This window comes from Chrysemys picta, chromosome 11 (assembly GCF_011386835.1).
Source record: "Chrysemys picta bellii isolate R12L10 chromosome 11, ASM1138683v2, whole genome shotgun sequence".
NCBI classification, from domain to species: Eukaryota; Metazoa; Chordata; order Testudines; family Emydidae; genus Chrysemys; species Chrysemys picta.
Window position 1 is genome coordinate 57,202,537 of NC_088801.1, and position 12,377 is coordinate 57,214,913.

The 12,377-nt window shown below is 43.0% G+C and overlaps 1 protein-coding gene across 4 annotated transcripts in view; it reads right to left on the bottom strand.

Annotated features, from left to right (window-relative positions):
- SATB2 (SATB homeobox 2) overlaps positions 1 to 12,377 on the bottom strand; it is a 163,957-nt gene that overhangs the window by 86,051 nt on the left and 65,529 nt on the right. For all 4 annotated transcript variants that reach the window (XM_065562051.1, XM_065562053.1, XM_065562050.1 and 1 more), the window contains 2 exons: positions 7,316 to 7,442; positions 3,851 to 3,974 (listed from right to left, as the gene is read on the bottom strand). In XM_065562051.1, the coding sequence (XP_065418123.1) occupies positions 3,851 to 3,974; positions 7,316 to 7,442 (251 nt within the window). The remainder of the gene's footprint in view (positions 1 to 3,850; positions 3,975 to 7,315; positions 7,443 to 12,377) is intronic.

The window sequence follows — 12,377 nt, forward strand, 5'->3', positions numbered from 1 at the left end:
GCCCAGTCTGCTACTCTGTTGCAACCCCAAAAGATGCCAGTTTTCCTGACCTCTTGAGTTTTGGGGGTTTTAGGAGGCTGAGAAGAATTTACTTTAGAGAGTCTTAAGGAAGATTGGACTGTACAGATTAGTTTCAGTCTTTGAGGCATGAATTCACTTTAAACACAGACAGGGCTGGCTCTAACTTTTTTGCTGCCCCAAGCAGCAAAAAAAAAACGCCGCGCCGCCGGAACCCCTCCCCCTGAGCGCCGCGCCCCGCGCCGCCACCCCCGCCGAGCACCGTGCCACCGGAGCCCGCCCCCCCATGCGCCGCGCCCCACGCCGCCGGAACCCCCCCCCCCGCCGAGCGCCGCGCCGCCGGAGCGCCCCCCCCCCCGCGCAGAATGCCACGCCGCACTGCCCCCCGCCACCCCAAGATTGGCCGCCCCTTACCAGGTGCCGCCCCAAGCATGTGCTTGGTTGCCTGGTGCCTGGAGCCAGCCCTGAACACAGAGGTTCCTCTTCCCTTTCACATTTCCACTTGAATGCCACTAAGCTGCAGTACGGGGGACGCAAAGTAGCTGTGAAATAAGGGCTGGGTTGTTGTTGTTGTTTTTTTAATGGATGTTCTAATCGCCAAAACTCAGCTTCAATTTTCTAATTAAAATTCATATTTTGAGACCTACACCTAGTACCATAACAGTCAGCAGCACCACCTTCCTTATGAACCCTTGCTTGTTCTAAAGTGTGCCCTGAGGAAACAGGAGCATTTTGAAGGCATAACAGAGTGGAAACTTCAAGCTGGAAGAAGCAGCTCTAAAGAGCTTACTTTTCCAGCAGGTTTTTATTTAAGCTCTCACAGCTCTACAATAAATGGGCATTACTAAGATTGTAGCTGTGATGGTTCTGAGGAAGAAAAATGGGGCAGAAATTCCTCCTCCTACCCCCAGTGGGTGGACAGCTTCATCACATCCACATGGAAAGAAAGCTGGCATCTGCCTGATAACGTATACTAGAACTAGCAAAGGATTCATATAAACAAGATATAAAGTCATAAGTTAAAATAAAAGACGAAAGCTATGGGACGAAAACAAAAACCACCAACCCACAACAAGGAAATGAAGTTTATACAAGTATGCAAAATACATGAACAATACTGGAATGATTAGCACAATACACTTGGAAGACAGAGGTCTCGATGCAAAGATGGAAGTGAAGAAATAATTGGATTTCCTTTCCCGCCAGCCCCACCCCCAATGCCCTGCCTTGGTTAACTGGGATTTATTTGTTTGAACAGCAGCCTTATGCTAAGGGCGGCTAAGCTGCAAATACATAATACACCTAGCAGGAAAAACAGAACAATTGTAAATCAAAGCGAATGATTACACTGCCCATCAGTGGCAATCAGAATCTCCATCTGGGCTGCAAGAAGAGCTCATGTACCAAGAACAAGAGCTGGAGCACAGTCACTGAGAAAAAAAGAAAGCTCCCTGTGCTACCCCTTTCCACTTCTGTACAGAGGGAAACTCGATGCACTGTGAACACATTAATAAACAGCAGCATTTACTCCGCAGTTTGACTCCTAGGAGACAGCTCTGTAATTTGCTGCTGTCAATAATATATTAACCACAAGGGGGTTGTAATGACATTTCACATTTGGTGCGGTATTTTTTTAAAACTGATTTGGGAAAAGGAATTGTATTCAAAGCAAATTCAGATAATGGCAATAGACAGCTCCTATGCAACCTTCCACTGTATCTTTTACATTTTGGGAGCCACGACAACAGAGGTTACAACTTTTTGTGGCTCTAATGCAAGAAGTGCATTCATTATGGTCCAGCCTCCGGAGTCCATTGCCATTCAGCAAATCACTTAAGCACATGCTTAAAAGTAAGTGTGTGCAAATGCCTTGCTGAATTAGAACCCACAAAAGCACGTCTCTGTACCTTTATTCTCTGGATAATCACCAGGATAGAAATTCTTTCTCCTACAGTTCTGCCATCAGTAATCTTGCTAATGTATGTCAGGATGAGTTTATAGAGAGGTAAGCCAACTGCCACATTCCCATATGGAAACTGATGGAAAACATCCCTAAACAGTGAATGAATGCCACCACGTAACATGGCTCACCATTCAGTTATACTGGATAGTGTTACAGGTCAGGTGCACTGGGACATACAGAATTGAAGACCAGTCTTCCTCCACCTGAGAGCTGCAGGTAACTCATCTAATTCCACTTCTTGAAATGTAATTTTTATACGCTAGTTTTGCTACCATCTGCCAAAGAGCCCCAGCCTACATGCTGGAACCCTTGCTAGCCAATCAGATTTCTCCTTTTGCAGTTCCCATTCTATATATAAAGGCAAACACTTAAAAAGTGTTGTTCTACTCTGTAAAAGTAACACCTTCTTATTCAACACATCCACTCCTGTATTCAGAGTCACTTCAGTAAGTAATGTGGGTTAAACTGCTTTTCTACTCCTGTTAGCTCTGCAGCTATGGGAAGCTGAGAGATTCTATTCTGGACAGTACCAGCCACAGGACCTAACTCTAACCTGTATCTTTTTGGGGTGACATAGATCTAATGGAGGACCAAATTTGGCCTACAGAATTTCTGTCACTGGTTATGACATATCATCATCAAAGATCCTTGATTTATGAATCTGGGGTGTTCATAGCTAAAAACAATATTTTTTTAATTTATAAGTTAGCAAATTTGATATGGACACTCTAAAGACCTAATAACCACAAGATCATTTTTACTATCTACTTTAATCAGAGATTTCCTGTTCCTGATATAAAATGCAGATGGTGTGGGTTACATCATTCTATTATACAACAGAACACCTTCATGTTGGAATGTGTATACTCAAGTTTGTTTTGCTTGACTGTCTCTAACCGTAAGTTGAAGGTAGGCAGCAACAGGAGGACAACATTCAGATTGGTGTTAGCAAATGAACTGAGTTTTTTGGAGGGAAGGGGGAAGAGGTTAACTATAAAAGATATTTTCCATGTTTTTAAAAGACAATATAAAGCAATATATTAACAGCTCTACCTCTGTTCTAGTGAAGTTTTTTGTCAGGTAATATGAATCACTGGATGTTGACTTTTTTGGTGGTGCAGAGGGGTGCTCAGCTAACCTTGCCAACTTTATACAAGTCTTTATGTAAGAAATTTGAACAAGAGCTCAGTTTCATTAGGGGTCTGAACTATGGTTGTGTCTTCACTGCAAGTGACAAAGTTGTACTGAATAAAGTTTCTCTCTCTCTATTTACACACACACACACACACACACACACACTTTTGTTATATTTTTCCTAGAAACTGGCACCACACTGATGAGAGTTATATACCTTTCTTTGTAATCAGAGATTGATGAAAACTGTGCATGCCCCTAAAGTATGCTGCAGGCTTCTGCCAGTAAGGATAAGCACCTATTGCAATTAGGGTGCCCAGATGTCCCGATTTTATAGGGACAGTCCCGATTTTTGGGTCTTTTTCTTATATAGGCTCCTATTACCCCCCACCCCCGTCCAAATTTTTCACACTTGCTGTCTGATCACCCTAGTTGCAATACACGGTATTGAGTGGTAGTACAAAATTTTGAGATGATATATATGGAGAATTTGGGGTCCCTTTGAAGTTGAGGTCACAAACCAGCTGATCTCCTTCCAACAACACATTACAAATAATGCATCACAATTAAAGAGTAAAGAGATATTTTCCCAAGTGGATTGGAATTTCTCCTTTTTAATTAAAACAAAAAAGGATTAAACGTTTCTGGAATTTTCTCTTGCAAACACCTTGCTAAACAGTTACTGGCTTTGGATTTTATAAAGCAGATTCCTCTAGTACAGGTTGAAGCACTGACCTGGGAGAGAGGGCATTCTTTGGCTAATGTGCTCTGATTCATCTCTTTAAGCAGTTCCTTTAAGGCATTGCGGACTGTGGCATGGTTCCACTGCTCTGCTGGCAAGTCTTCCAACTTTGAACAACTGTAAAAACAGAGAGCAGAAAAATCAGATGGAAACGTCACCAGCAAGCAAACCTGCTCTCTTCGTGCAACCATAAATCTTTGTGAAGACATCCCCACTTTACAGTCCTGTGCTCAGACCTTTCTTTAAAGTGCATCCTTTTTTTTTACATCCCCATTCCCCCCCCAACAAGACATGTGCTGCAACTAAGAGAATTACAGCACATGCCAGAAATCCTAGCTAAGCCTCCATAAGTGATGTAACATGTGTGCCTAGCCATTTCCTTTGGGGCCTGAAGGAGTGCAAAGTGCTCTGCTTAATGCAGGCCACACAAATGACTGGGAAAGGCTGCCTCTTAGGCACAAATAGATGCTCCTGCTGGAATAGAAAAAAAATTACACAACACGGTTAAGTAGTGAGAGACGCCCCCATTCTGGAGGGCCAAGGCTTTGGTCTAAAACAGAATTCTGTTCTACATGGGTATATATCCTGCCCTCACCACCATAGTATCTGAGTACCTTCCAGCAATGCATTACCCAACGTGACTAAGGTCTGTCACGGATGATCACTCTCATTCTCTCCGCTTGTGGGGAATTGCGTGTGTTTTTGTCGTGTTCTGTTTCAGGAAGGTTTCGTTTCAGGTGCATTTGATTGTTGTAAGGTTGTTTGATTTTTTTTTTTTTTTAAGTACGCACGCTCTATGTTTGTATTAGGAGTAGGCAAGGTCAAAGAAGTGTGCCTTGCAATCAGTGAGGAAGGCGGGGAGGTTTGTGACAATTCTTTGTTCCTGGGGGACTTTGTTTCAGTCTCAGACTGATCCATGAAACCGTTTGGTCTCCTGCACAGATCAGCTTTACTCTTATGCTAGAAAGTGCCTTTGTGCCTGAGGAGGGGAGCTGTTGACCAGAGTCTTCATCTCAGAATTTGAGGCTCTTTCAGATATGCTGGGCCCAGGCCATTGACCACCCCGATGATAAGGGCCAAGACCTTACAATTGACTTAATAATCTTTGGGAGGCCAGTGCAGAGAGCAGAGGGTGGGTATGATGCTCTCACAGTAGCCCATGTTGCTGAGGAGATGCACTGTAGCATTCTGTACTAGCTGGAGTTTCCCAAGGGCTGATGGCTTCCTGCCCAGGTATATCACATTACTGTAGTCCAGCCAAGAGGTGACAAAGGTGTGTGAGTAATTAAGGCCAGGTCTCTATCCACCAGGAGGGAAGAGAGGCAACTGGAGATGACAGAGTGTTATTCATAAAAGCTGCTATGTGATAGGTTGGTATTGGCAAAGAATCCAAGAGTGCTCCTAAACTACAGACTGAATTGATCAATTGTGGGCACATGACTTCGATCAAGGAGACTTAGTTGGAGACACTTTCCTCTGCTTATCAGCACACCTTCTGCCTTGCTCAGGTTCAGTTTCAGCCTGCTATTCTTCATCCATGAGCTGATCTCCTCCAAGCATTGGGGCATCCTGGTAGTCATGGTGTAATCGTATGTGCCGAAGGACAGATAGAGCTGTGTGTCATCTGCATACTGTTGGTACCTGAATCCATGCTTGTGACATTATTCACAATGCTGTCTGACCATTTCACCTAGCTGCTGCATGTAGATGTTGAAAAGGACTGGAGAGAGAACTGATCTTTGTGGGACTCCACAGATGAAGGGTTTAGTGGGAGAGGTGCAGTTTCCCATCACTACTCATTGGGTGTGTTCCTCCAGAAAATATTTTTAACACGTTACCCAGGACTCCAGCCACCTCTCAGGCAAGACAGCAGTATCTTATGGTCAACAGTGTCAAATTTTGCAGAGAGGTCAAGGAGGAGGAGAATGGATGTTTGCCCCATTGAGAGCAGTGCCATCAGTGGCATTAAAGCTGTTTCCATACCATGTCCTGGCCTGAATCCAGATTATGCCTGGTCTAGTATATTAGCTTCAATTAGAAGAGTTTGTAGTTGGCCTGTGGCTAGCTTCTCTGTGAGTTTGCTGGGTAACAAAAGATTTTATACTGAGCAATAGTTGGCCAGAACTGAGCTATTAAGAGGGCAGATTTCTTCAGTGTCAGTCTCATTACTGCATGTTTGAATCAGGAAGAGAAAGTTCCTTCCCTGAATTAAGTTTTGGCTATTTCAGTGGTTAAGTGAACTTTTTTTCCTCAGCCAAGAAGGGCATATGTCAGATTCATAGTTCTGGGGTGGATATTCATTTAGAGTGTTTAGTTATTCTTAAGGGGAGAAAAATATTGCCATTGATTAAGTAAGCGAGGTGGAAAATATGCAGTGCCATAAGTTTCAAAGTACTCGGCAGCCCCGGTGTAATGCAGAGAGTCAAACCAACCATGCAGTGCCAATTTCATGCATGCACACAAAGTGCAGCAGGACCCTCTGTTGTTTTGCAGGAGGTTTTTGCAATGGGATTTAACTGATGGTGCTCGGATACGACAGCCATGAGACTCCTAATTATGATAAAGTTAGAAGGAACCTTTTCATATGGGCAAGTTATTTCATAATAATCCACTATTTCTTACTCCTTCTTCTAAAGCATCCTGATCACTGGACTATGGCAGATGGGCCAACTGTCTGATCTAGTGAGGTACATCTGAGGGTTAAACAGAGTTTCTTAAGAACTGGGTGGGCGCTTTGCTTAGGCCATCTGTAGAATTCTCCACCCTTTTCAGTGAACAGCCCAGTAGTCTCCATATTCTTTAAATTGCCAGGAGGGAGAAAGAGAAAAAAATATATAAAATAAAAAGAGTGTGCAGAATTGTTAGACAGCAGCTACCACTCTGTCCATCAGATGTTCTAGAGTAGGAAATAGTTTAAATTACCAGATGGAGCAGTAGAGGCAGGCTCTCCCCACCCTGCTAGGATTGGCCACTGGAGACAAAAGAGAAGGCAACAAGCTCTCTGGGCCATTCTGTCTGAGCCACAGTTAGCAGAAAGTCTAGACCCTCATAACCCGAATCCTGGAAACAGATGAGGTGTTTATTTTTCATATACAATGTGCTAAGCATTTAATCAGGCCTAGAGGACCCATTAAATTAAGAGTTGTGGAAAGTTTCCCTTTAAAGGCTTCATATCCCTCATGATTGATGGAGTCCCCCCCACCCACCTACCCACCCGCCCCACTCCTGCCCCCACCACACCATCGTGGCTTTACTGCTTCAGAAAATAAAATGTAAAAACAGTTGGAAGGTTCACCGAGAAACCTGCATCGTGAAGCACCCCTTCCCTTCATTTTCCTTTTCATTTCATCAAAAGCCCAGAAATTAATGAAGACAGGATGTGCTAATCTCTGTAGTAATGCTGTGATCAACGGAGCAGCTCAGAGAATAGAGGAGGACAGATGTTCAGAAACACCCACCTTTGTAATTGGATTTTCAATGTCACAACATGATAGACATCTTGTAGCATGTCGGCTACTGTCGCATCTGGTGCATCGGTCACATAACTGAGGGGCAGAGGGTTCCACCTCCCAAGTTTGATTATTCCTGGAAAGAAAAATATAATACACATCTATCAACTGTTTATGAAACCTTTTGATTATTTGGTTGGTCAGGGTGTTCAGAACCCGCCCTGAGATTTATTGCAATTCTGAACACAAAAGCTATTTCTTTCTGACAATTGAGCCTAACTAAGTGGAGGGGAAGGAATATATTTTGAATTGTAAACAGAGAGCTGTTTACATCTTCGTGTTTCTTGAATTATGATAGAGAAGCAAAGGATGCGTCCCCACACACAGCATCACCTTTCCTCATCCCACTAAAGCCTGCACTTTCTAAGTTAAGACAAGCTTTAAATACCCTGTGCTCCTGATTTCAAAGCCTGCACAACCCTTAAGTCAATAAAAGATTTGGTTTTGAATTGAACAAGAAAATTCCTGTGTGTGGGCTCAGCACACAGTTCCATCCTGACTGTGGTGTGATTCCCAGTACAAATAGCATTTGAAATCGATGAAGAAGTTAGAGTTCACTCCCAGATCTGCGTTTTACCAGGCAGATGGTTGCTTTCTTTGGCAAAAAGTAACAGCGCTGTACTTGACCACAGATTGAAAATAGCACAGCTGTCTTCCAGGTCCCTGTTTATACCTCTGCTCCTTCAGTAACAGCAGCAACACCCTTTCTAGATTGGCTTGTTGCAAGAGACTGAGTTCGCATGTGATAGTGTAAACTCTTTAGTGCAGAAGACGTCCCTTCTTTTAAATGTTTATATAGTGCCTAGCACACCCTGGGCACTAACAGAAACCATTACTAATTATTAGAAAGGATGGACTTCCAGGGAAGCTCAGAAAACAGAGACTTTAGGAATATAATGAGGCACGGTGCTGCCTTGTATGGGTACACAGCATAGTGGGCAGATGTCTGCTGTTCTGCTTCACTCCATCTCCTCAGCTGTGTTACTGGCTTCCTCTTTGTTTAATCTGCTTATCATCTCTGAGCCCAGTCCTTGAAGGTACCAAACACCCTTGTTCCCACTTAAATTGACAGTGCTCGGGACCTAGTCTTTGGCCCGTTCACACACATTCAAGGTTCCAGAAGAGATCAACAAGGCAATCTGCGAATATTATCAAAAGCAACACAGAGATGACTGTTCACAGCGCTGTTACCTGGTGACACCACACTATTGCATGTCTATCTGCAAGCTCTCATAATAATCGAACACTAGTGCTTCTAAATGGAAAGCAACAGCTCATGACAACCCGGCCTATCAAGAAAACTCATCAGAAATCTTCTGAGGTGATATCATGATGCTAAAATTAACGCAGTTCCCCACATGCACCATTTTACCAACGCTGATGATAGCCAAATCTAAACTTTGAGTTGCATCTAGGCTTATCAAAGCTTCTGTAAAGGTGGTTATGAGACGGCAAATCAATGGCTTTGTGAAAATGGTAGCACAATGGTCTCCCTTACTGCATGAGATACTTGGCACAGTGCTAATACTATAATATTTTCTCTGTTTCTGCATAACACTGGTAGGATAATTTTGGTACAACTACTCTCCCCACTTGTAGCATTTCAATACGTGCATATAGATTTCTTGGGAAATAGATCTTCAAATGGTTCACAGTGTATTCCATTACCATGTACAGTCCCTGAGAGGGAAGCTGGAGTAGACCATTCTCTTTGCTAGTTTGAAGTCTCAATATGATACTCTGGTATAGACTCAGTAACATTTCAAGAGTAGGTTATGAAGCTTTTGGTAAGGGTAGAATCTCGTCCAAGACAAAGTTAATAATTGTTGCTTGACATCCAATGCTTGAAAGTGGGGCATACATGGAACAAAAACATTTAAATGATGCACTGTTTCAGTATTCAGATTTAACAATCTGGTGCTGAATATGCTGCAGTATAAATAGTGCCTGGACTCGGATCCAGTGAAGTAACACACAGCACTCATTCACAGTATCATATGTCTCCAGAGCTGGCTCCTCAAGCCATATTCCACTTGCCAAGAAAAGCTGTTTTTCTGAAGGGGATAGTTTACTTAATGTTATCTCTGGTGACAATGAGACGTGCACATAGTACAGCATACATTAGTCGTGAAATGAGCATCAAGGGTCCACTGAGTGAAATACATATTAGAGAAACAGTTTAGCTGCCAACTTCCCTTGCCCCTTCTAATACTATGTAATAATATAATGCAAAGTCACCTGAAAAATCCAGAAATCTATATCAGCTTCGCAGAACACTGGGCTTACTATTTTTAATCACTTCAAGTTTCCATATAACTGAAAAAATAAGCATCATATGTGCCCTATAAGTCACATCTACATTGGTCACATTTTACAAGAGGCTTTATTCTTCATTCAATTATAGGAACCTCCGTGAGAGAACACTGTCTCCAAGTGTTTGGTGCTGACAGCACTGGAGAGAGACAAAGAGGCAGTAGAGGTCACTGGAGTTAGCGAGTTGTTGTCCCAATCTGGAAAGTTCAAAGCAAAACCACAGGCCAAAGCATCATGGGAAATACTATATAAATCGCTTTACAGGAAATGTCTGCTACTACTGGTAGTTAGATAGATTTTTTATCCTTCTCTACAGTTGGAAAGGAAACTGTTTTGGCTGGAATTAGACAAACACAGGTGTTACCATAATGCTTGGGCACGTTAACACCTACTGTGAGTCCTTTACACCTTGTTACAGCACCGCTGATGCACGCTATTTTTTTAGCCAGTGTGATGTGACGGGTGAAATTTAAAAATATATATATTGAGTTAGTCCCTAGGCTAGCCAGAAGCCATGATTTCCATGCTGCGCTTCAGCATGCTCCACAGGGGGTTTCGTTCATGGCACTGTAGCTGCATTTAAGGCACCTGTTGTGCTGCAGATAGGATGTTGGTGCCAGCTTGTTTAAGCATGCCAGTTCTCTTTCCCCCAAATAACTTTCCATCAGGATTTGAGCAGTACATACAGTCATAGTTTGGCTAGAGGTTCCCTTCTCATTTGTTACCACTCTCAAGGTGTTTTTAATGCGACATTCATGATAGGTGAACACCAGGATAGCTAGGCATCATCTTCCTAGATACACACCTTAATGGCCTAATTTCCAATTTTTAAGGTTGTGGTCTTTAATTATGCAACTTCACTTGTATTGTATAGTGTTTTTACCTTGTATTGAGCCCGAAGGGTATGTCTACCCTGCAATTAAACCCTTGCAGCTGGCATGGGTCAGCTGACTCCGGCTCATGGGCTCAGGCTCCAAGGCTGTAAAATTGCAGTGTAGATGTTTGGGCTCAGGCTGGAGACCAAGCTCTGGGATCCCACAAAACAGGAGGGTCCCAGAGCCCGGGCTGTAGCCGGAGCCTGAACGTCTACCCTGCAATTTTACAGTCCCACAATGTGAAGCCTGTCAGTTGACAAGGACCAGCCGAGAGTGTGTTTAATTGCAGCGGAGACACCCTCCAAGACTTGGAGAGAGTGTGAGAATCAGTGAGGCACTTTATAAATGATTACTGAACAAATACTCTATTTTAAACAGGAACAACATTCCTCCTTCCTTAATACTGTTTGAGGAAGAGATGCAGCAGAATTCTCAAGAAATCTGTAGGCTGATCCTTTTACGACTTCACAACCTTTTTCCATTAACTAATTCAATCACTCATTCACAAACCAATGACCCCTTTGGGGCTCTTTTTGTGGAGATTGGCAAACAGTGCACAAACACTAATTGCCAGGAGTTTATTCACTAAGTTACTAGGTCAAGCTGAGGAGATTTTGAGGCCTTGTCTACACAGAGGAACCACCTGTGTTCCGGAACAGCCTTCAAAAACTGATCTTGAAATGTGAAACGGCCTGTTTGAGGGGGCAAAAAAAAAATATCTTTTAAATGGTTTTGTTTGAAGAACATTTTTCAACAACTGCTTTTAAGAAGTTATTCTCCCTCCACTCTGCCTGGCTGAGGGCAGGTCTACACTACGGCAGGGATCGATGCTCTGAGATCGATCCACCGGTGATCGATTTAGCAGGTCTAGTAAAGACCCGCTAAATCAGCTGCAGATCACTCTCCAGTTAATGCCCGTACTCTACCCCCGACAAGAAGAGTAAGGTAAGTCGACGGGAGATTTTTTTCCAGTGTAGACGCCACAGTAACTCGACCTAAGGTACATCGAGTTGCGTAGCGTGGGTCGACTTGCTGCGGTAGTGTAGACATAGCCTCAGATGTGTTAGCTGGAGCATTTTCAAGATTAGCTCCTGAAAACCATTGCCCTCTGTAGACAGGCCCTCTCATAAGCTTGATTTTCAAAAATGTTGCCATCTGTCACTGAACAAGGTTGATTACTGATCAGCGTAGCAGACTGAAGAACAGGATATGCAGCCTCGTTTTAAATTTGCATATCTCCTTTCACTCAGAAAGATCCCAAAATACTTTAAAACTGCATATATCAAGGACCACAGAAAATGCAGCCACTTGTAGAGGAGGAGGTGCCAACCAAGTGACCCTCTGTGGATGGAGTGGAAATCTTGGCTAGACACTTGGTGCTTAACAAGCATGCTTAGAGAAAGAGAATTACAGGAAGTTTAATGTGCTCAGTTTTTAAGGTCTCATCCAAAAGATTCACACCTGCCTTGGATTTCAACGTATTTAACTCACAAGAAAATGAAGGACTGACTCAATGCTATTAGGATTTGAACTTGTGAATGTGTCTAGACGTTTCAAAAGTGCATCTTAAATCACTAAGCCACCTTACTAGCTATGGCTTTTCTAGGCTATTTACACAATTAGGGCCAGACCCTGCAACCCTCACTTACATGAATAGTCCTTACTCATGTAAGTACTATCATTGAAATTAATAGAGCTACTCATGCAAGCAAGGATTACTTAGATAAGAGTTGCAGGATCAAACCTTTAAAACTGGAGCACTTCCAAACAGAATGTACAGGCACCATACAACAGAACATCCCTTGTGCTATTGTTAATAGCTT